General features: G+C 44.8%; 1 protein-coding gene across 2 annotated transcripts in view; it reads right to left on the bottom strand.

Annotated features, from left to right (window-relative positions):
- Nucleotides 1-25,407, bottom strand: part of ADAMTSL1 (ADAMTS like 1) — a gene marked incomplete at its 5' end in the record, with an annotated part of 379,578 nt that overhangs the window by 16,873 nt on the left and 337,298 nt on the right. For both annotated transcript variants that reach the window (XM_080921555.1, XM_080921554.1), the window contains 3 exons: nucleotides 896-1,079; nucleotides 2,480-2,692; nucleotides 24,985-25,119. In XM_080921555.1, the coding sequence (XP_080777681.1) occupies nucleotides 896-1,079; nucleotides 2,480-2,692; nucleotides 24,985-25,119 (532 nt within the window). The remainder of the gene's footprint in view (nucleotides 1-895; nucleotides 1,080-2,479; nucleotides 2,693-24,984; nucleotides 25,120-25,407) is intronic.

The following is a 25,407-nucleotide window of genomic DNA, read 5'->3' on the forward strand; positions in this document are numbered from 1 at the left end:
AACGGTACAGGAAAATCCTACAGATAGGTCATAAAGGGGCATTTCAGATCCCAGCCAAGACTCCCAGGGCGCAGAGCGCCACGCTGGTGCCAGCTCCAAACCTATCCATTATCCTTTAGCTCCTAGCTGAAGACTGGGGGATATGAGCTCAGTGGGACTCGTGGCTTCTCAAAGCCGAGTTATGTGTGATAGGAAGAGACGGTGGGCGTTTGTGCAGCCCAAATATGGATCTTGAAAGCAGAGACTAGACAGCTAACATTAAGGCAGCTAAGCAAAAAGGGAGATGTGTTCCAAGTTTAGTGAGATGCAGCTATTTGTCAAAAGGGTACATTTTCCTAAGTAAACAAGAGTACTAATTGGCAGAGGTTATTTATTTAGACAGAAAGGGAGAAGTTAGGGTAGAGCCCAGTAGTCTTTCCTTTCAACATTTCAATACAAATACAACAAACAATATGCTGAGTCGGGTTACTATTGCGGATGGGCCTCATCCTGGGAAGTTATTTCCTTTATTTCTAAATATGGTTTTCGTTGGTTATTTTATTTTCACTTCCAGTGTTATCCCCCTTCCCAGTTTCCCTTCTGCAAACTCCCCATCCCTTACTCCCTATCCCTGCTTCTATGAGGGGGCTCCCCTACCTACCCAGCCTCTTCCAACTCACTGTCTTAGTTATTTCTTTACTGATTAGACGGGAATTAAGTCCAGGTAGCCGTCAGCTGGCTGAATGGTGGGATAAAGTAGGGCTCAAAGCGGAGGTCTACTCAGGGATGTTTCCAGCATGATGGACAGGTACCTATGGGTAGGAACAGCTCCTTGAATCCTATCTCTTCCTACATGGTGCTAGATGACGAGCTAAAAGGCAGGGCTAGTGGTTGCGGGTGGGAAGGGTGTACTTACCGAGAAGGGCAGTCTCTCCGGTTGCAGGCAACGGGCTGCACAGCAGGCCGAGGCTTTCCTGCACAGTGCTCGGGGTCAACCTCCGTGTCGTTCCGTAAACACCGGAGGCGCGGCTGATGAACGCCTCTGTTGCCGCAAGATGCTGAGCAGGTCGCCAGTCTATCCACAGACCACCAGTAGTAATCTGTCATGGGGGAGGATCAGAGGGGATGAGGAGACGGTGTTACTGCCCACGCAAGCCCTTCTGGGTAAGGTAGACTGGAAGTGAGGCAGAAGGGAGCTGAGAGCTATTACAAAACCCAGTCATCTGCCCTGGTGGGGGGAGGGGGAGGGCAGCCATATTCCAATAAACTCAGGCAAGGTCAGTGGACTCCAGGAGCCTCAGCTGACTCATCCAGAAAATGAACTAAGTGTCTGTCACTTCATGACTTCATGACTGAGCAACAGTAGGAAAGGACTCAGCTCCGTAAGTACCCAGCACATGGTATTTACTCAGTAGCTGTAGTACTCATTATTTTAAACATACTTGCTCAAGTACTTTTTCTTTTTACTTTCGGTTTGCCAGTGACTGTATTTTTCTACAGAGAGGTACACATATACCAAAGTACTTCATCATATTTAAAAGCATGGATCCGAGTTGGATTTTGTTAATCTTACAAAACCCAATTTATCCGGAGAATTCTTGTTTATATGAGTTGAAGTCCAGTTCTTTGGGGACTTGTGACATACTGCGGTGGGGTAGCCTGTTTAAAAAAATGTGGGCTGGTATATTTGGGGTATACACTGCGAGTTACAGATACTGAAGAAAGGCAACGAGAAGAGGGGACATTTGTTTTCCTATCCAAAGAACCAAGAGGCAAGCAGAGGTTACTCCAGCAGAGCACGTGTGCTTAGGAAATCTCCCTCCTTTCCTGTAGTTTTAGTAAGAACAGGCCATCCTCCCACTCCCACTCTTGGAGTGCATTCCATAGCATTGTGCTTTTAGAAAACAAGACTCACAGTGCAGCAGAACCAGCCTGTGGAAAGCAGCCGCCCACTTTCCTTAGAGAGGCCAGCTCAGCTTCTTTCCCGCTGGTGCAGCACTCGCTCACCTGCTTGCATTCCTGGAAGGCTCCCTCTGGAGCCTGAGCCATGGGGACAGGCTGCTCTATCAGGTGTCTGTGCTTGTTTGTTTGTTTCTTTCTTTTTGCCAGCAGCAAAGGAGAGGCACCGGGGAAAGCCTGTGACTTAAGGCTGAGCACCCCTGAACGTGAGCCTGCTCTGCTCTCTGCAGGGAGGTGGCAAGGGACCAGCTGCTTAGATCAAGACCTGCTCTTAAAGCAGGGTCAGCAGAGAAGACATGGGCTTTAAAAAATGTGCCCTGTATGGTCCTCCCTAGTTAAATCGGCTTAAAGGAAACACGTGTAATTCTGATAGACAGGGATGCCCGCTCTGTCCTGACTTTTCCAGGCTGAGCCCCGCTGAAGACAGGGGTAGTAAGGTCTCACAATACAGACACACCATCCACCAGAGACTATGTCACATGTCCTACTAGAGAACGGGTTACCAAGGAAGTATGCTGCCCAGAGCCTGGCGACTTCTCACCTTGGATTACCAGAGATGCCTTCTGCACCAGTGTCCCTGCCTCGTTCTGAGCCAGGCAGCTGAACTCTCCTTGCTGTCCCCCAGTGAGATTTGCAACATGGAGGATCTGGCCAGCTCCCCAGATGTGGTAGTTCAGCTCTGGGGCAGTGGCAATTGGCTGGCCATTTTGGAACCAGGTGATATTGGGGGTGGGGTGACCTCTGATGGGGCAGCCTAGAAGAGAAAAGACAGTAATTGGTACAGCCAAAAAACCCCAAAACAACCCCCCCCAAGAAACCCCCTCAAACCTCGCACATTCCTGGTGAGCTCGTGAGTGTTTCCATGGTGTTAGGAATTGTACAGATGTCATGGCCTTACTGATAGTATTTTTATTATGCTTGCTTTTCCCAAGGAAGGGGTGTTTTCACTCTCTGGACTTCTGGGAGGGCAACTAGACTATTCTTCATTCGGTTCAATAAAAATGCTTTTAAGAACACAAAGGGACTATTTCTTTTCCTGCCTCTACACTATCTTCTAAAACAATGGCACAACTGGTATTAATTCATTGAAGTTTCTTCCCATTAGCTTTCCCATGGATTCACCGATTCCTTTATGAAGGAAGTTGGGAAAAAATCCAAACCTCCATAATATTCTTAAGTAAGACTTAGAATCAGCTTTTCACCAATTGAAATCCAATTCCTGCCATCCCGTCACTTTGTATCATTTTTGAAGTAACAGATTTTCAGCAGACACCAGGAAAATAATTGTATACATTGGCCTCACTTACCGTAAGTGAAGAGCCTTGTTGATCTGATAACTCTTAGCCAAGCATGGATTAGACATGCGCATCCTACTCTATGTAGTTACAATATAGCTTGATATATTCGAATCCTAACATATTAAACTCGACACACGTTATAAAGTTGGTGAAACAGGTTGCCATTGTGGGGAAAAAGCATCTCCTCTGAATTTGGAGCACTTGCTGCATTTGCAGTTGCAACCCCAATGGCTTAGCCTCTGAGTTACTTTGAAGCTCACGGTGCACATGCTGCATCATTAAGGTGCAGAGAAACCCAGGGTTTCCTTCAGTTCAGTTACCCAAGTATCTGCTTGGCACCTACAGTTCTGGGGACTGTGAAGGGAGTTGGGACCACTTCCTCTCTTTCAAGGAGACCCAAGCTTGTGTGGAATTAAAAAGACAAAGTCACAGGGTGACTATTTGAATGTAGGAAGGGGACCAGTGTGATAGAGATATCCCCAGGGGGCATAAAGAGGATAGTATGTGGGGGCATAAAGAGCCAAGTGCAGTGAAGCAGATAGACAAGCGTGCGCACACTCGCACACAAACACACACACACACACACACACACACACACACACACACACACAGACACACACACACACACATTGTTCTCCAAACTGAGATTTGACTAATTGTCCACGGAAGTATCACAGTCAGAATGCTTTAACACCTATAAATCTTATCGAAAAGAATGGCTGGGAAGAGGTGGAGGGATCAGCAAGTAGGAGCCTGAATGTCGGTCTGGCCGAACGGCGCTTAGCGTAGCTGGATGGCAAGGCAGGAAGTTCAAGGGCATCCACAAGTACCCACAATCCACATTTGCACCAATTAACTCCTCGTATTTCAGGAATAACTCAGCATCTAAATAATTTCCCTTATTCCTTAGCTGCTTTTTCCTATAGTCTGTTTATTTGACTCTTTTCAACAAGTTAAACATAATTGCTGGACCAACCCATTACTTGCAAGTGTCTTTGTAATGGTTTTTAATATTTATTTATTATGAGTGTGAGTTTTGCCTGCATATATGAATGTGTACCAAGTGTATCAGCAGAAGTTGGAAGAAGGTGGCTAATTCCCTGGAAATAGAGTAATGGATGGATGTGAGCTCCCGTGTGGATGTTGGGAACTAAACCCTGGTCCTTAGCCAGTGCTTTCAGTCACTGAGCCACCTCTCCAGCCCCTTTCCTAAATGTCTTACCTTTTACTGAAAAGTCCTTGGTGGTTCCCCCTCCTCTCTCAGCTCCACTGAGTCAGGGAACACTTTCACACTGTTACTCTCGATTCTGGGGTATACAGTGGGCACCCCCTCCCGTCTGTCTGTTTCTCTAATCAAGTCAGGAATTACAGATGGAATGCTGCTTGGGTCAGAGGCATAAGAGCTTCTAGTTCCATTCAGGGAATAAGAGAGGCTGATGGCACAGAACAAAAAGGTCTGTTCCTTCCCCTCCCCCTGCCCCCTGCTAATGAGGGTGTGTGTGGCCAGCCAGCCATTCTGTTGGCTTTGTGTACTAGGGAGAACACTTAAGGGATGCCAGTGCCATAGAAGGCTGTAGCAAGTTTACCCCTGAGCCTAGCAGGCACGGAATATTGCCAGACCAGACTGGACTGTCTTCCTGTACACTAGCACTGGGAATGTGCTTCTGGGTTAATTTCTGCAGCGAGTGCACAGTGAAGGCGGCTAACTCTAGGTGTCTGCTAAGGAGGGTTTGGGGTCTGCTCCATGTGGATTTGGTCCCTGGTGGCTGGTTGGTTGGCTGGATGAACATGGGTGGGTGGTCGTGAAAAACGACCCTGGGAATCTCTTCGTGAAGTTCAGGTTGAGCTGTAAGGAGTCCCAGACGGGCACAGCAGAGGTGTGGGTGTCTAAGGGCTTCATTATAGGTTGTTGGAGACATACCATAACGAAAACGTTCCTAAAGTACCTTTCCCTCCTAAAGCCATGTACATTTGCCACAGATGGCGATATTTCCTCCCCACCAGGATAGAGAGTACACTTTTAACGTGTGAGATTATTACTCTTGGGAAAGTTTATCTTCTGTCTTCTTTTCAATGAGATAAACAAACAAAAACTCATGCATTCTAACTAAAGTAAACAGACATTGCCCACCACCCACCTTTCCAGTCTTCCAGAGCTTTTGACTGTATATACAGGTATCTCTTTACAATGTCCTTTATACTCAGTAGTAGTGATCTTAGTGCACATGTAGTGCAGGCTCCTGAGCTTTTATGTCCATATTTATGTGTGTGTGTTTGTGTGTGTACCATGGTCTCTGAGGACTGCCAGCAGCAATAGTCAAAATAAGGGTCTAACATGAATTCCCACTGCGTATGTTCCCAGTGAATAATTACCCATGTTTCACTGCTAATGAGAAAACCTGACTTGTAACAGGGTTCCCTTCTGTCACGGATATTTCTCATTTGTTAAGGTAGAAGACATATCAATCATTTCTTTTTGAAGCCGAGCACTCTCTGTGCCATTTACAAGGACATCCCAAACTGTGTTCCGTATTCTGTGCCTCCGACAAGGCCAAACAATAACTTCCAAATCCCAATTCCTGCACTGGAGGAAAGTTAGTGATGTTTAATACAGGGGGCATGAGGAGGGGTGGGCACCTCTCTTCTCTGCATTTTTTTCAGCTCTGTAAGTGCCTGTCTTTCCCATCCTTCCAGAGGAGATGGATGGTCAGAGGGACTGACCATTTTTCTGTGGGTCTTAGCTGTTAAAGAACTAGGGTTATGAGATGGCTGAGGAGAATCAGTATTTGGGAAAGCTGCCTAGTTAACAAGAATTCTGGCATTGGAAGGCCTCCCTCTATCAACCCTTAACCAGAGAAAGAAAATACTGACTTTAGGCTTCATTCCGAGGCCCACTGTGGCTCTCAGTTGAGCCAAGGCCAGGTGATGATTTGCTCTTCCAATTTTATCACTATCCTCCTCCTCCTCCTCCTCCTCCTCTTCCTCCTCCTCCTCCTCCAATACACTGTGCAGTGAACAATGCTTAGAGTGAAAAATTATATATATATGTATACATACACACACAAATACAAAATCTTTATTACTAATTATTCTCAGATGTAGACATACCCGTGTCTCCTCCTAATCATATCTATAACATCATTGGGCACAATAGGAAGCAGAAAAGAGTCCAGAAGAGTATTTGGGTCTAGGAAGCATGTGTCAAAGGTCCAGGGAGTCCACATGTGGCAGAGTCAGTTGGCTCCAGCAAGCACAGGAATCCCATCCAGCTGACACTCTAGCTCACTGACTTTCATCAGCTCTGCGCCCTGAGTTTTGCATTGGTTCTTAGAACTAGAGTAGCCTGTCTCAGGGAGACACTGGGATAGAAAACTGAGTTAGCCTGATGGCCCTGGCTTCCGGCTTCCTTGGCTGCTGTGTATAGAGGAGATGCTAGGGACCTCAAGGCAATGTGATAAGGCTGCCTTTGAGGGGCTGAGCTCACACTGATCACTATTCTATAGAGTTTTTGTTGTTGCTGTTGAGTTAATGGGCTGAAAACCACCAGAAACTCTGGCAAGCAGCTAGGTTTGTGGGCTCCTCTGTAGGTCAGATCAAGCCAACTCCAGATTCATTAGCCGTCTGTCACTTGAGTGAGCCACATATCAGGAGTGCATTTTCACTGAGTTCTGAACTTTAACGAGAAATAAGGTTTCAGAGCACACATTCCTGCCTCCCCTTCTCCAGATAAAAAGTTTAAAAAATAGGGGAAAAAAGTAGCTTAGCTTGATTTATCAATTACGGAGAGCAAAGCCATATCTGGGCTTCAGGAGCTCATGAACAGGAAAGCTTTGAAAGTGGGAATATACCATCTGGAGGAGGAGGAAGAGAGGGAGAGGAGGAGGAGGAGGGAGAGGAGGAGGAAGAGGAGGAGGAGGAAGAAGAGGAGGGGGGAAGAGGAGGAGGAAGAGGAGGAGGGGGAAGAGGAGGAGGAGGAGGAGGAGGAGGAGGAGGAGGAGGAGGAGGAGGAGGAGGAGGAAGAGAATACAGTGCTTGGGAAATTTCACTTATTTCACTGCAAACCAAAGGAAAGAAAGGCTGTGGCAGGTTGGGACATGCTGTGTAAAAATATTAAAGACGTGGCATTGTTACTTCATGAGCTGGCTCCAAGCCTGTCAGCATTTTCATTATAACCCAGTGTTTTTCACGGAGTTAAAACGTTCCTATAAAAATGATGTGTGTTGGGATGAAACTTGGCACTCGGTATAGTCAGTCTGGAAGTCCTTTCCTTAATTTAATTTTACAAAACTGGAAAACACTTGCTCGGTACTTTAAAATTTATAGAGGCCTCTCTGGTCTGCCAGTGGTCTGAGCTGGTGTGGGGGCCCAGGCAAGGGCCATGGGGTGACCAACCAAAGCAGGCAAGCCGTTCCACTGCCTCTTCTGGTCCTGCTTTTTTTTTTTTTTTAAACTCGGGTCCCTCTGGGCAACAAGTATGGTCTCTAAAATGTCAGAGAGCGGGTAGGAACTGGCTCCAGGCAGTGGGCTGGGAGAAATGATTAATTTATATTGGAAAACCCCAGTTCCTGACTCCCCATTTGTCAGCTGGACCCCAGAAGGCCATGGAAGAAGACAAGCAACTTTAATTTTCACTCAGATTTCTGGGACCTCCCAATAAGCTGGTCAAATAACCACGCTAAGACTATTCCCATGCACATTTGCCCAAAGAAAACGAACTTTAAAACATTCCTGGAAAAAATGGAACGACACAAGCCCGTTTTCCATTCCCCAAATGTCTTCCTACCCCTAAGGGCAAGCTTTGGGTTTCCATTGGCAGTGGGCAGACGAATGTCTCCCATACTCTTGGGCATCTGGAGGAAGAACTTGATATATTTCTCAGCATGAAAAGTAGTTATGTCCAGATTTATAACTTGACCGAGGCCTTGTCTGCTCTGTGAGCGTTTAGGTCCTGCTGGCCGATTATTCTTATGTATACCCTAGGATCTGGATATTCCCTTACAGGTAAAGAAGGTGAGACCCCAGTGTCTGAGACACAGGCACACTCAGTCTTGACTATGAAAATAGGGTTTCATTGTTTAAGGTAGAGTTTGTTGCTGATGAACATCATAGCAATTCAGGGCTGCCTGGATCTCACTTCAGAAGGGGGAGTGGGAGGGCATGGGGAGGGCGATCTATATAGAGCATAGGAGAGATATAGGAGACTGTAGGTCAAGAAAGATTGGCTCCATTTTTAAAATTCACAGTAAAAATTGTTTGGGATTTAACTTATCACAAGTGGATAATACACAGAATCCCCCTGGGTCCCTCTCTGCCAGTAGGCTCTTGGCATAAAGCTCACCTCTTAAAATCACATCAGCATTTTTAAAAAGTTTCAACTTTCTGGGTTTATAAATCCCCGGCTGACTTTACCTTCAGGCTGCGGGCAGGTGCTACCCACTTGCAAGAGGGAGGGGCCGATGGCTCCAGGGAGGCCTGGTTGCCAGCTGTGTGGGGATCAGGGAGGGGTCTCCGTCCACTGAGGAGTTCCCACAGGAGAATCACATGGGGCCAACCCACTCAAGTCAGAGAGCTCTTCTGTCTACGTCTGCCATTCCCAAGTCGCACTGCGTAAGGAAAAGGAGGCTGGGGTTTCTTGTCCGATTGGAAATGAATCATTACTTCAGGACCTTGGGAGGATCACCGACGTGCAACTGCCCTGAAGTGCAAACAGCAGCTTCAGGGTAAAAGCAAGTGACCCTGGGCACTGCGCATACCTCTCTGAGCAAAGGAGCTGTGCACTCTTGCCAATGGGGAGGAGGCAAGCTAGAAAATAAAGAGGTCAGGCGGTGGGAAGAAAACTGCAGCTTCTCAGAATTAACATGCCTTCACGAACTCAGGTTAGGTTTAGCTCTGAGTACCAGCTAGAACCCTTGTAAAAGAAAAAAACCCGGAGAGCAAGAGCACTCTCTCTCTCTCTCTCTCTCTCTCTCTCTCTCTCTCTCTCTCTCTCACACACACACACACACACACACACACACACACACACACACGCAACCTTCGCTTAGAGCCCTGTATGCACTCCATTTCCATTCATTTCTATTGAACCAAAGCCACAGAACAGCAGCGGAGATGAAGAATGGCTAATATTCATAGCAGGTATCCTGAGAGGCTGCACTGGGGTTCACTGGCAGGGCACCGGAAGGAGCAACTGCTGAGGAGAATTCCAGAGTGCGGTGGAGGGGCGGGGCTGCTGGGGCAACGGGAAGACCTGCGCCGAATTTATTATTTGCACATAAGCCTCCTGGGTCCTGAGGCTCCAGGACCTTCTCAACAAAGCAAAGAAAATAATAAGCAATGCGAGCGGTGAGAGTAAAGATGAGAGTTAAACAGGCAAGCTGGAGGAGAAATAAGAGCCACGGAAGGCTCAGGAAGCTGCTGCGGCAACTGTGTAGAAGGATGCTGCTGGCTGACAGCTGCCGGGTAGTAGCACATCTGGCAGGTGTTGTCGGGCTTCTGGCACGCAAGCTTGTGTGTGGGTTTTCAGGGACTCATAAATAGAGATATCTTAAGGTCAGAAACCCCACAGCTCAGATTTGGGAAGTCATGGCAGCCACTGGCTAGGCATGTGATGAGCTGATGTTAGGTAGTTGCTTGCTATCTACATTTCTAGTGCTGCTTTGGCTTCTAAACGACTTTAGGTATGCTCTTGGATCTACCATGGAGCTATATAATCCATAGATTCCCTTGGGGGCATTTAGTGGGCTTCCTGAAGGCATAAGGTCCTACAGCATAGTTCAGATCCTCTGGGCAGATTCAGACTTTAAAAAGGACTACTTAGATTTAGAGGCCCTAGAACCAATGTACCTTCTTAGGAAATAAGGGATTTGGGGCAACTGAGGCCTAGGAGAGGCAAATCACATACTTTCTAGATAGAAACAGGTCAAATTTGGGTTAAATCTCTTCCTTCTGGCATTTTTGTTCTCTGAAGCATTCTCCTCCCGAGGCTGAGGTCTGGAGGGGAAATTTATTTAAAAAGGGTTGTGTAGACAGACCCTGGGTAAACAATGGAGGTGTCAGGTTCAGATTCTGGTGGTGAGACAGCAGCCAGTGTTCTTTTGGAGCCTGTGAAGCCAGTTTCTTTATCACCGGCAGGAGCTGGGAATGGCTGTTTGTGGTTGACTGTTGGTACACCAAAGTGCATGTTGACCTCTGGGCTCCCTCAGCTATCAAAGTACCCAATTCTCCCCACCGCCCCCCCCAAACCTCTCCAGTCAGGAGCTTCCTGCTCCTAAGCTCTTCGTTTCTCCCTACAGCAGGACTCTTGGAGCTATCCTCTCTCTTCTGCTCCCTCTCCTCCTTTCTTTATCCCCTCTCTGTCTTCATCTCTTGCAGTGCCCCAGCCCCTCCTGGCCAGGCCTAGTTCGCTGGCCTTGTTCAAATGGTTTTGCTCCGGACTCTCCCGGATGTGTCTGGCTCTACTGTTCTTCATAGCTACACTAAAAATATTTCCCTTAACCATACCTTGGAGTGGTCATGGCATCAGTTTATACAGGAGGATATAAACTGAACGTCCCCACAGAGCTTCCTAAAGATGCCTAAATATGATAAGGGCACAGAAACCTAAATGTTGAGGATTAGACAGAACAGGCCCTTAGTTTGTATCGCTATATTCTACTTTTAATATATATAGATTTACAACTTTTCTTAACATTTTACTATTAAATCTTTCTAAAGACCAAATATGGGAAATCCTAGATAATACGTAAAGGAAAACCACCTTTTTCTATAGTTAAGAGATTTCCCCTCCCCATATTTTGGGTTATGATGGGGGGGGGGGTGAAGGGTAAGGTTATGAAATGACAAGTGTTTACAATAAGATGTTTATATATTGTAATCTGACTGCCAAAAAAAAAAAAAAAAAAAAAAAACTGTGATAAAAAACTGAGGAGTAGGTTAGTGTCAAAGATGCTGGTAAGAAAGCCAAGAGTAGGAGGGTAGACAGTGAATGCTTAGACTGGGCTATGATGCCCATTACTGCTCAGCTTTCACTGTGGCTCGAAAGCAACTATGGACAATATTTAAGTGAATCAGCAGAGCTGCACCCCAACACAGGGTCATTTCTAAAGAGGTGGCAGCCTAGAAGCTGTAGTCTAGCATATGAGATCATGAGGGTTTCTATAGGCTGAGAACAAATGGTCCAGTAAAACCACTAAATGCCTGTGCAAGCACACATTCTAACCTCCAAAGAAAACAGCCAGCTTTACCAGAGAAAGAATTCGATATCTCTTTTCCTAGTTAAACGTTTCATGTTGCTGCTTTAAAAAATACCAGTCAAAGTTCTTTATGAATTAAAAGCTCAAAAACTATAACAATCAAGAAACCCCTCGATTTCTACTCCTCAGAAATAGACGCCTCTATATACTGTCCTTTCCAACCCCACAGAGTCCTCCCATGAATATATAAGAGATCCACCCCATCTCTCAGAATGGTTGCCAAAGAGTTGAAATGTAAATGTATCTAGATTTTTTTTTATTCATGGTACCTGTATAGTTGATTACACAGTCTCCAGTTTGCCATGAACACAACCTATGCGAAGGGTAATTTCTTAGCAGTTTTGTTCATGTGTACTGATGACTCTTATATCATCAATGCTGGGTTAATGAGCATCACTTAAGAATATTGATATGTACTGACAACGTATCACCCAGAAATGTGATGCTAAAGTGTGTTTTGGGCAACAAAGCATGATGCTTGGTATGTTACTCTATCCCATTCTCAAATACTATCGTCCGTAGACAAAACAATGGCGTTCATTTCTGGAAGTTCATATTCTGCCAACCTATCAATTGTTCTTTATATATATGATTAAGAAAGGATCTCAACTGGAGGAATTATTCCAGAATATCATGCAAGCAAAGGGGTACTTAAAAGAAGGGAATCAGAGGTAGTGTCAGGGAATTTGTGATGCTCCCTGTCATCCTTAAAGATTGAACAACTGTCACAAGGAACAGAGGTAGCTTCTAGAAGCTGGTAAAGGCAAGGGGACAAATGTCCCTTTAGAGCTTCTGGAAGCTTCTGGACCAACCTTGATTTCAGCCTACTTATGTCTGTTTTGAAATTCTGACCTCCTCAACTAAAACTACATTTGTGTTGTATTATACCATGAAGCCTGTGGCATTTTGTTATGGTATCAATTGTCACTAAATATAAAATTTGCATTTTTCATCTTTATAAATCTCCTACCTGACAAATAATATTTCCCTTTTAGCTGCTTTTTTTTTCCTTTCTGATTTCGGGAAGATTGGGTCTTTTGTTAACCCTTTCTATAAGTCAGTTGGTAAATATTGATGGATCACAGATCTCTTAGCAATTCTGAAGAAACATATACTCTTCTTTTATGAGAAGAAAACACATTTACATGTGCACTCAGGGCTTTGAAAGTGCCTTAAGCTCCTAGTCCTAGGCTAAGAATCCCCATGTAGACAGCAGCAGTGGAAAAGGCACCACCACCATTCTCTTACTTAGAGTTAGAAGTATACAATGCAGGGACACATCCTAGGTGATGGCTAAGATGCTGCCTGCCCAGGGGTCACAGGGGCTGTGCATCTTCAATACCTACTCTCCTTGCTCTCTACCATTTTATGTTCTAGCTCCTGAGTCTGGAGTCAATCTGTTTTCTGTCTCACACTAGAAGTTTCTCAACATTTCTTTCCTTCTTAAACAATTCAATCCTAAACTCAGTCTATGAGGCTAACTGAAGCCAAGCAGAGAGGAGGGGAGACCATGATAGTGGAGGATGAGGCGCTGAATCTGAACAGGGAGGATTGAAGTCGCACAGAGGATGCTGATGTGGTTTGACGCACATTTTGGAACATGTGCTGTTTGGAGGTGAAGCCTAGTGGATGTTCGGGTCAGAAGAACAGAATCCTCATAAATACATTAGTGTTTTCTCCCAGGAGCAACTTAGAAAGAATCTGGCATCTTTTCTGCATATTAGCTAGGCCAGAGGATTCGACAGGCTAGGGAGGTTTCTTAGGGTTGAGAATAAGATTATAGGGCAGGAACTAAAAGGATGTGCAGTATTTGTTGTGCATATAGGAGCACCATGGCCACCCTCTGCTGGGCCCAAATCCCTTTAACTGGGCTCAGGAATCTGGCAGGACAGCAGACCTGCAGACTTGTGCTGATTTATCTGTCTTGATACCACTTCAAAGAGTCACACACTGCACACAATGGTTCCTGCCAGGGTCCAGAAGGGGCCTTGAATGAATTTTTGGTTGTATCTCCTTGGAAACAAAAGGTACAGGGAGCTCACTATTTTTGAGCTGCCCAGCCAGGACAGAAGTAAGGAATTCCATAATTACAGTGGATTTTCACATGAAAAAGTTCCTGGTAGAAAGGTGACCTTAGGGTTGAACTTGTCATTCACAGACCGTTCAGAGATAAAGGGTTAGAAGTGGAGGTGAAAGACTTTGAACCACTAGGGAGACGTGGGTGTATTACGAGGTCCCATGTCACAGGTGATAGTTCAGCTACTGCAATCATCATCTGGTCTCCTTTGGCCTGATGCATCTCCTAGGGTTTGTTCTGATAGACTAGCACAGGTGAGGCATAGCCACCGTCATCATCAGAACACCTTTTGGATGATAAAATTTCCAAGAAGAGTGAGAATCCTTTCTAGTTTCGGGAATGTAACCCACAACCCTTGCATGGTTATGTCCTGTCATAATGTACCTTCTGCCTTCTACAATTAAAACATGAAAGCAACTATATGAAAACAAAGCTAAACTGCACTGCCCTGTTCTTTGCAGTGATCTTAACAATGCCAAGATGTTATTCTGGCATTTGACATTTGTGCAGTTGAACCAGATTTCCAGGTTTTAGTCATTTGAGTCTGCATGTGCCACATGCATGCCTGGTTTGAAATTTGATGGGTAGCAGAGGAGATAGAAGTTCTTCCTTGTGACTTTCTCTCAACTACCTGGTTACTTACAGTCAGCCTTGTCAGGTTTGTATGTATCTGTAAAGCACCTTTTGGAAATGATAATAGTAAAGTTAAACTTCAGCCCTTCGATATAATACATTTTAAGCTCCAGGAACCTTAAGATTTAAGGAGGCTCTAGGGGTTATAGGTCCAATGATTGGCAGAAGAGGGAGTTAGGGAGTATGTGTGCAGTGAGATGATTTCCAAACATTTACCCAGAAGACATAAAGGAGTGAAGATCAGATGGAAGCTATGCATCAATGGGAGGAGAAGCCCCTGGTCCTGCCAAGGCTCAATGTCCCAGTGTAGGGGAATGCCAGGGTGGGGAGGTGGGAGGGGGTTGTTGGGTAGGGGAGCAACCCTTATAGAAGCAGGGGAGGGGGGATGGGATAGGGGGATTATGGAGGGGAAACTAGGAAAGGGGATAACTTTTGAAATCTAAAAAATATATACTCAAAAAAAAAAAAAAAACAAAAAAAAACAAAAAGGAACTTGGGAATGGTGTGCAGCCATTGTTTTCATCTTACAGGTGAAGGCAGGAGAGCTTGAATACTTTGTACAAGGTTATTCTGTCAGTAGGTAGCATGGCCAAGCCTGCTGGTTCTACAGCCCTCTCTGACCACTATGCTATGCTCTGAAATGCAGGGGAAGAACCCCACTGGGCAGCATGGGCATTAGAGGGGAGAAGGAAAAAGGAGAGGACTGAGCCTTACAACCTCGGCCTCTTACTAGTTTCCTGAGTGGCTGCTTCACCCTCACGTCTCCTTCTTCTGTTATACTGACCTCTCCTTACCACTCGTGGGCTGATCCCTTTACCCAAGGAGTCCCTTCATGTCAAGGGCACACCTGGGCCAGCACCTCTGTGCTCCTACCCAGAAGGTACCACACATGGACCCTCTAATAAGGCACTCACTCATCTTCTGAGATACTTCTTAACACTTAAGATGGCAGCTAGTAACTGTCCCTTAAATCTAAGGAAGAGCTTAGTGTAGGCTGCAGCAAAGAGAATAGGCATTTAGGTTTATAACAACAGACGTGCTCAGGACTTCTACTGTTGTACTGGGCACTACGCTAGACACACTGCACAGAACTTTTAAGTCTCAGAAGCCCAGTTCTGAGGACTGAGTAATGGATCAGGGAGGAACTAGATACTGTTATTTGGAAATGGCTCTTCCCACTGAGGTGCCTCTTCCTTTGTAAAGCTGGCTGAGAACTGAGGCAGGAGGGTCTGTCTCTCCTTTCACAGATTCTGACAAACCCTGGGACACAATCCAGCCCTTTTGCTTCTATAGTTTGCCTTTGGGCACTGCAGCTGCTGTAAAACTGCCACTCGAGCACCACACAACACAGAGGGGGCACAGGACACGAGGGGGTGTTTTCAAGAGTCATTTCATGTCGAGGAAGGATTTATTAGGGCAAGTGTAGAGTTCCTCGTTTTCCCACCGGTGGCCTTTCAATACCTGTCTATTTTGGGGACACCAGACTCATTCACATCGTTCCTATTGGTGTATTCTAGGAAGGGCAGTGGCCTGGAATTCTGTCTTAGTGCCAAGAAAGGGCAGGAGCAAGTGTGAGTGAATTTTCTCAAGGTCCCCATTTCCTGATTATCTAGAATCTTAAAATAAGTCCATGCCTGCTTACTTGCTATGGCCTGGGACAGTGGCAACTGGGGGAGATTTACTGCCTTGCTCTCTCTGTCCAGATATTTTAAATGTCACTTGTGCCTTGGTGTCTTCTTGTATTTAGAGATGTGGACTCCAGTCTGGAGAACTGCTGTACTTCTTCCCATGGTTTCCCCATAAGCACCCATTTGAAATACTGATTTCATTTTAACACACTCTGCTGCTGAGCTTCATCTCGTCCCTATTGGGCTCTGTTATCCACTTCAAAATTTACCTTAAAAGAGAGAGAGGGAGAGAGAGAGAGAGAGAGAGAGAGAGAGAGAGAGAGAGAGAGAGAGAGAGAGAGAGAGAGAGAGACACAGACAGAGAGAGAGAGGGAGAGGGAGAGAGAGAGAGAGAGAGAGAGAGAGAGAGAGAGAGAGAGAGAGAGAGAGAGAGAGAGAGAGAGACAGACAGAGAGAGAGAGGGAGAGAGCGCAAAGGAAATAAATATGGATTGTGAACAGCCACAAAACGCTGATCTTTCTTCTTCGTGGTAAATCATATTCTCCTTGTGGGCAACACTTTAGGAAACAAAACATGATTTCCCTGTGGCATGGAATCTCAGCCTCTCAGTCAAAACGAGGAAACAGATGCCAACTGTTCTTTGAAGAGGGTCAGGGTAAATGTCTTTCTGCACTGGCTTTCCTCATCAAGGATGCTGGTCCTGCCCTTCAGGTTTCCTTGCCCTTCCTCTGCATCACTTTTCCTGACACCTCTGGGATGGGTCCCCATTGTGAATTAATTTTTACCTAACCTTTTGCCTTCAGGTCTTGTTGTTCTCGCCTCTATCTTTGGAGAGGAAGTAGTGATGATCTTAGTCTTCCGAAGGATCACGATGAAACTGGCTTCCTAACAGATGTGGCCTAGGACACCATTGATGTCATAGTGTGCATTTCCTCAGAACTGATGGCAGGAAGTGACTGATGTAGCCCTATACTGGGGAACTCAGGAAGTGCGCTTCTAAGGGCGAGGGTGGAGGTGTGGGGCACAGATGAAAAGCTGTAATTAAAATAGAAATTGTAGATGGGGTGACTCAAGAGGACCAAGGCCCTGCTACCAACCTCTGTTTTAAGCTGCTGGAAAATGGAGGCCCCTTTCTCCCTAGGATCTGGAAGCAAGCTGAGAGGCATGATACAGATATGATCTAGTAATACTGTGTGTCCTATCAGTCACTTAGAGAGGTTGTCCATGGCTTTGACTCTATCTTTGGGAAATACAGTTTTATTATTATGGGATACAACCCTATCCCTTAGTATGCTTGCTGCACTGGACAGCAAAAATTACTCTATAGAGTAGGTTCAACAGAAGCAGGTACAACACACAGTGCTCAAAACAGTTCCGATTTATCACCTTACGGAAAAGGGTTGTCCAGTCCTGGTACGGAGCAGGTGTTTCAGGGGTCAGTGGAGATTGATCACTCCAGGCTGGAACAAAGATCTCTAGGGTTTAGTTTGAGGTCAAGAGAGGGTCTCTAGGGCAAAGAAGTCACAGAAAGCTCAAGACAATGGTAAAGACTAGGGGGAATTTTCTATTGTACAGAAATATCTATTGTATGAGAGAAGACCGGGAATAGTGTGGAGAGATACACGCAGCATTAGATTTGAACAGCAAAGAAGTTGTATGCCAAGTTAGACTGTTCTAAATGATGACGCATTCCATTGTTCCACACTAAACACGTAGTAAGGAAAGGGGAGGTGACTTAGAAATCCACTCCACCCTAAGAATAATTTCTTTAAAAGTACTGATGCTCAGCTCCACCCCCAGAGAGCTTAGTCTTAATTGGTCTTTGTTGGAATAGTTTTAAATTTCCCAGGTGGTTCTATTATCCATTTGGGCCCCTCTTTCTTGAGAGAGGAAATGGTTAGGCACGTGCCTGCTGAAGCTTCGGGCCAGGTAGGCTAGCAGGTGCCCAACACATGTGAGTCAAATTAAATCGGCAATATTGGCTTGTACCAGAGCCAGCTTGATAAGCCTCTGGTTTACTAGAGTCAGCTACCCAGCATGCAGTTGGCCACATGGCTTCTAATAAAAGAAATCACTTCTGCCTGCCTTTGCCTAGTCCTGGAAAAGCTCACGATGCTCAGTGCAATATGGAGTCAGTTCATACATTGGACATTTAAAGATTTTTTTCTCTGTTGTTTTAATGTGACCATTTACAAGGCCTTACAAATTTTGCCCTCTGCCTTCTTGCCTATCTGGCTTGCTCCCCAGCCCCCATCTCCTCTCTGTGACTCCACTCCATCTGCTGTGTCCTCTTTGTTGTTCTTGGAGCTCACGAGTCACGTCCTCCTGTGCTGGGGATGTACTTAGCATTTCTTCCAGCAGACGTGAGCCACGTTCAGTAGCTTACCACACGTCAACGCTCACGGATCATGCTCTTAAGAGTTCCTCGGCTTGTACAGGTAACCTCCTTCCTACATACTGAACTGTTCCCTGATGTACCTTTTGACTTCTAGGTGTTTACACACGAACACTGTGAACTCCATCTGTAGACTCCAGCTCTGGGTTTTGTATGTTTCATGCATGGTGGGCTTACATTGCCCACCAGTGTGACATTCTTTATTGGAATGGCCCAGTTTTAGCTTAGTGCCAGAGAAAGAAATGTTACCTTTTAGGATAAGATTATGAATCACCACTGCTCTTAACAGAGGTCTTGGGCCAGTTGAGCTTTGCAGTTGTCTGCAGAGAAATGAATATCCAGAAACGGTGTGAGTGTGGACAGGGGGTCAGTGTGGAAGCCCAACTGTGTGAGCACAGCCTGTGAGCCTAGGCCCTGGTGCCTGACAGGCTCTGAGATGTACAGGGCATGTGAGTGCTGCTGTGAGGCTGTGGTCTGGGCTGGGAGTGTGCTGGAGCCCTGCAGAGAAGGGCCAGGAACACTGATGGAGGACTAGTCACTGACGCTCCCTGCTCTGTGTAAAATCATTGGGCATGAGAAAAATGGCTCCCGTGGGGCTGGACCACATGACTCTAGCAAGGATGTTTGTAAAGCCTCTGCAGTTGAACTTCTTCACTCACAAAGGAGAGAATGCTCTAAGAGCAGTAGTTCTCAACTGGTGGGTCATAAAACACTTTTTGTGGATGATCCTTTTACAGAGGTCCTCTGAAACCACTGGAAAACACAGATATTTATATTTTCACAGCATTGCAGTTAGGAAGTAGCGATGAAAATAATTTTAGGATTGGGTCACCACAACATGAGGAGTTGTGTTAAAGGGTTGCAGCATTAAAAGGTCGAGAACCTATGTGTATGTGTGTGTGTGTGTGTGTGTGTGTGTGTGTGTGTGTGTGTGTCTGTGTGTTTGTATAAGCCAGAGGATGGTATGTGGATGCATTTCTCAGTGAACCTGGAGCTTACTAATCTGGCCACACTAGCTAGCCAGCAAGCTACAAGGATCCATCTCTCCTAACTCTCACAGACACACACCAGCACACCTGACTTTTTACATGGATGCTGAGTATCCAAACTCAGGTCCTCATGGTGGTAGAGCAACATTTTACTGCCTGAGCCAGCTCCACAGTCACACAAAGCTATCTGCATATACTGCTGCTGGTGTCACCTATAGAACAGGGTTTTCCTCTTTCCTAATTGGTAGATGTTCTAAGCCTTTCAGGGTCTTAGATCTTAGGAAGAATACCTGACTTGGTGATAGGGCACAAAGGCAGTGGAAAGAGTGTGACTTTGAAGAAGGATTTGTGATTTTCATTATAGAGCTCAGCACTGTAGTTAATAATGTGGAGGATTTAGATCAGTAGCAACTGCTTTCTGTATAGGGCCAGACGAAGGATACCTTAGGTGCAGGGGCACGGGGCCTTAGTAATGAGCATTCAGCTCTGTTCTGTGGCAGGTATGCTACTGAAAACAATGTCTGCACAGGTCAGTGAGTGGATGGAACTTAGAACCATAAAGTTCTGCTTACAAAATGAATAGCTTTTGGGACTCTGCAATGAACCCCCATTAAATATATTTAAGACTCTGGGTCTCATCTCGATTTCTTAAATGTAAGAATAATGCACAACAGAACAAAAATATGAAGTAGAACCATACCAAGGTCTGCTTTCTACTCTTTAGAGACGTCATTAAGAGAATGAAATGACGGCCATAGTATAAAATATCTGAAAATCATGTATCTAACAGTAGGCTTTTAAATTATATAGAGATTTTTGAAGATTCATTTCTGAGTGAAGAGACACTTGAGTTTAAAAGATTGATGAAACAACAGGGCTGGCGTTTTGCCTAAGGAATTGGGATGGTGAATAAGGAAAGCTGCTGAACACTCCTGGTCATCAGAAAACCGTAAACGTGAACCACGCCAAGTTCACCTCAGACTTCCTACAGCTAAGACAGGAAGGGGAGCAAGCTTTTGTTGGGGACTTGGAGAATCTAGAATGTGCTGATGTGGATGTGAAGTCATGGGCCACTGTGGAAAGCAGTGTGACCATTTATTAAAGTCTTACCCACACACCTGCCATGTAATACAGCCATGTCCCTCCTAGGTGCTCAGTGAGGAGAAATGAAAGCATGTGTCCATTCAAAGACGAATGTGTGAATTTCTGTGCCAGCTGCATTTTTAGTAACTAGAAGCTGAAGTGACCATTCTGTTTCTCACTTGGTGGGTGACTAGGCAGACTGTGACGTATCCACACACGGAGTGGAAGGCAGTGCAATAAGGGCTCTCATGACACACGGGGCAGTATAGATGAGGCTAAATAATTCAATTGTACAACAAGGTCCTAGCTGACAAGAAGGGTGAGCAGGATTGGAAGAGGGAAGGGTGTGTGTGTGTGTGTGTGTGTGTATGTGTGTAACTCCCAAAATAAAAACGATTCATAAAAGAAGTCAAATCCCCAATGGTGTTCTTCCCATTATGTGACATTGTGCATAAAGAGATTGTCTACTCTGATAGAGAGCAGTGGTTAGCCGAGGGGGTGGGAGAAAGCAAGGTTTCAAGGAGTGATTGTGAAGGAGTGGAAAGAAAAGAGAAGATCAAAACAGGGAAGCATGCAACAAATAAAACCAGAGGTGTGGAAGGCAATGCTGGAGATGCTGTATGTTTGGTCTGTTGGCTGTAGGAGTGATTTCCATTTTAGATTATGTGTGATTTGTTTCATGTCAACTACTAAATATAATTATGTGTCCTATAAATCAATAAAAGAATAACTAGCTGTCATAAACAAAGAGATGACACAAACGAACAATTTCTAAACGATATTAGGAGACTGAAAAATTTATTAAATCACAAAAGGAATAAAAATAAGAATGTACTTATAAATAATGTTTCTTGTATCTTATGGCACTGTGAACTGCAACTACAGTGGTAAATGTAAAACCTTTAGATCATAACCTATGTTATGTGGGACCTCTCATTCAGTTCTCATGGGTATAAAAGAGGGATACAACTTAGCTGGGGGAGAATTAGATAATTCATAGTAAAACCTCAAACAGTATGAAGCTTTGACACAATTAATCTACCTTAGGAAACTGATCCTGAGTAAGCAGGGGTCACACAAAGACATAGAAAAGGTCATTATGCTTATTTTTAAAAATAGTGAAAAGATTAAAGAACACAAAATCTATCAGAGAATTGATTAAGTAAGATACAGTATTTTCTGCCAAGGCAACCATGAAAAGAGGATTTATGGAAAAGTTTTAGAGACATAGAAAGATGCTTGTTGGATATCACTAAATGATACAATCCTTAAAGCCAATATGCGGAACATAGTTGACTTTAGGTAAAATATGGATTTACACTGGTGTTTAAGGTATTTGCAATCGTTACTTCAGGGTTGAATGATTAGATATTTTATCCTTTTTCTAACATTCAATTTCTACCTGTTATACAATGGAGATATATTGCTATGAGAATTACAACTCCAATTACAGTTATTTAAGAAAAATCTATGATTCTACCCTATAAATAACTACTATTGGTCCTGGTGGTCCTTAAAAAAATATTTCACTCAAAGTTACAAAAAGGTTTAGCTCCCCTGGAGAGGTCTGCACTGAAAGTGGAGACTGTGGGTGCTGTGTTAGGGCTGGACCAAAGGCAGTGTCATGGTACTCATTACCCCTTCTGGAGACAATGGTATACTCTTGAGCCTTCTGCAGAAATGACCACCATCACCAAGTTCCAAAGACATGGTGCTTGTGTTGCTCAGGACAATGGATCAGGTAGGATGGATCCTGTCTCTACAGGATTAGAAAATCCAGTGGGGATTTTCTAATGGAACCCACATAATCAAAGAGTGAAGAGCATCAAGAGACTTAGTCCTAATTTTTCATGTTACACTCATGGAAAGTGAGGTCTAAGGAGCCCATTAAAGTGCTATCCTATCAGTGACAGCAGTGGCTTGAAGGGGAATCAATGCCAATTTGCCATATAACTAAAATGGCCATTTCTGGAAATAGATTCACTCACCCCCTAGAATCTCAAGTCTTAACGAATAAGAGCTAGCTAGCTCTGAGACATGGCTTCTAAGACTCCAATTTCCCCTCTCCTCTTCCCTTAATGAAACAGGAGAACCACAGCTCAGGAACCACCGCTCCTGTGCCTCAGGACCATGTGGCACCACAGTGCAGTTAGATAACAGGCAGCTAGTTCCGGACACCAAGAAATATTTGAGCCTAACCACTTGCTGGCTCCATCAGGGCTGGCAAATGGCTTTTATCCACGAAACTAAGTGGACCAGGCTTGGATATTAATGAGTTCCAAGGTAGTACCTGTCCCATGTGACAAAAGATACATATTTCTGTCCTGATCTAGAATATGTTACCCTTAGATTGATTATTCAGACTACTAGATGAGTATTATTTATTTATTTATTTTTACTATATCATCTTTTTGTAAAGAAAAGCTAAGAGCTGGGCAGATGGCTCAGAGGTTAAGCCTGATCACTTCTCTGGGAAAAGATCCGAATTTGATTCTCAGCATCCATGTCTGGTGAATTACAACCTCCTATACTTTCAGCTCCAAGGGATCTGACTGCACTCATGTGCACGCACACCTGACCATACACATTTAATACAAAGGTTAAACGTCTTTTATATTCATCTTAGTGTCCTATCATAATGCACCTGCCTTTTCTAAAGTCCAGAATTCAAGATGCTCCTTGATTTGATGCTCATTACTGTTTTAATTTCTTAGGAACTCAGTGTGAAATTGCCTTGCTTACCCATTTCTTGTAAGAGAGAGCCCAGCCAGAGGACCATGGGTGAACCAAATCTGGATGAGTCAATAGCAGGAGACGCTCAAAGTAGACAGAGGGCATCAGAGTTGTTGAGGTGAACTCTGGCTGAGCCTTGCTAATATTGATTCTAGTGTGGCTGCCCATCACCAGCCTCAAAGCAAAGGAATTGTACAGCTAGTTCTAAAAGGATCCCAGACAAATATTTGCACAGTTCATCTCAGGGTCCATGACGTCGTTTTCTTTTTTTTAATCCTCACTGACCATTTCTCCTGCAGTCTGCTGATTTGAATGCTGCCCTTTTTTTTTTGCACACAATTTCTAAGCATCATGGAGGCTCTGGGCTGTGGAAACCCAGTTTTCAGAGTCCTGATACTTGACACAATTTCCTAACCCTAATTTATTTCCACGATTGCTCACAGAGCTCCCTTAGGTCTTCAGTGCTGGTGTGGTGCTATTTTTTTGTCCTGGCTGTTACACCCAGGGACTTTGTGAACACTGGCTTACTGTCTCCTTCAAATGGGGCAGTCTGGAATATTAAGGTGTCTTAACTGTTAGATTTAAATACCAGTCTAAGGTAACAAAGCATCATAAACCCGCAATGGAATGCAGCAAGCACAATAAATCCTTATTGCCCATGGCTAACATGAGACAAAAATATTATTTCAGAATAGGGGAGAAAAAAATTACAGCTATCACAGAAAGGTATGAGTCCATGAACCTTTCTGCTTATGGAATGGTACCTGTGTGACCCAAAAGAGTCATTCAGTTGAAGATTAGCAACTGCTATGAGCTTTGTTAGTCACTGGGCTATAACTAAGAGGATAACGAGGAGTCTAAAACAAAGATGTTTACCATGCCCGTAATTAATTTGGAGCAATCTTATCATTAGTAAGCCAAGGAATTGAAATGTGAAGCTTGTGTGGCTCCTGTTCAGTAGGATATGGAAAAACATAATGCCAAGCTCTTCATGTTGTGGCAAACGGAAGAGAGCCACTTGATTCGACTGATGGCTTACTGTGTCCAAGACAAGAATAGAGAAGACAGAAGTATTCCCATCTGCTGATAAGATATAAGGGCTCCCCACTAATTTTGGATAATAATGAAAACTGAAATCAAAGGAAATCTTTGTGTCCTAATTGTAAACCCACTGAGGCTCTTGGCCATTCTGGTAAGTAATGGCCAGTGTGACTGGTAAAATTTTGGATGGGAGAAAACAGGAATGTTAACAGATGAGCCAAGAGAATAAATAATTCTATCTACAGTTATCACATTCAGGCATATAGTGTAGAGAACTTCTCCATTTTCATGGTCTTTTCTTTCTAAACCAGTGTTGATTCCGAAAGACATACAGATTTCCCATACATTCCTTGCTCTCTTCTATGCACAGTCCTATCTTTCAGATGCAAGCAAAAGACTTTGCTATTCTAGATTCCAGTTGTGTAGGCCATAGCTTGCTCTCCAGTGTTTGACAGAAGGGAGGGTGACTCTGTAGGGGATGAGATGACCTAGACAGAATTTCTGGCCTCTTGCTTGCAAACACTAGTTTTGCCCTTAAAAGCTGATTCTAGCTATTTCAGAGTGAGAGGTTAGAGGGCTCATGGTGGGAAGGAGACACAGAAGGGGTTGCTCACTGCTACCCACTTTGCAGAGTTCAGTGAGTGCCCCTGGAGGCGAGGGTTTGGGCCATGGCATCAGCCCAAGAGGGGCCATATTGGAATCCAGACAAACTATAGAGTCCAGACTGAGAGCCGCACTCACCTCGTGTGGAAAGTCAGCCAAGTTTCCACTGGTGAGTCTGGATTCTGTAGGCAATTTAGTGATTTCCTGTTGGCCACCCCCCACTGCTGCCTCCCTCCCACCTGCAGGCAGTCACCCATCCATAAATCCTGTCCAGCCCTGGATTTTTGCCCAATGTTTCAGAGGGTTGGACTCACCAAGGAGAGCGGAATTCCCAGGATCCAGGACCAGCTGTGTTCCCAGAGGGGACATCAGCACCGAAGGAAGGTTCGGTCCAGTGGCTAAGAGCAAGGCCCTGATGTCTTCCAACTGTGTGGGGACTTGTGGGGGATCTGGGAGAAGTCAGATGGTGAATCAGGAAGTTAGAGCACATATGATATGTTCAGGCAGAGAGATAGGCAGACTCCCCTGTGTGTGTACGACAGACATTGTGGCAATGAACTTGCAACCTCATTTTTTTTCCCATGGAGAAGGTATACCTATGAAGGTGAGTTTCACACTTACTATTTGATGCCTGAAATAACAAGGTCTGTAATAAGAACCAGGCCTGTGAATCTCAGGAGTTCTCACTTTATACTGCTTTAAAGCACACCACCACTGGGCCTTTCTAACAATGTAGA

Source organism: Micromys minutus (genome assembly GCF_963924665.1).
Source record: "Micromys minutus genome assembly, chromosome: 9".
NCBI classification, from domain to species: domain Eukaryota; kingdom Metazoa; phylum Chordata; class Mammalia; order Rodentia; family Muridae; genus Micromys; species Micromys minutus.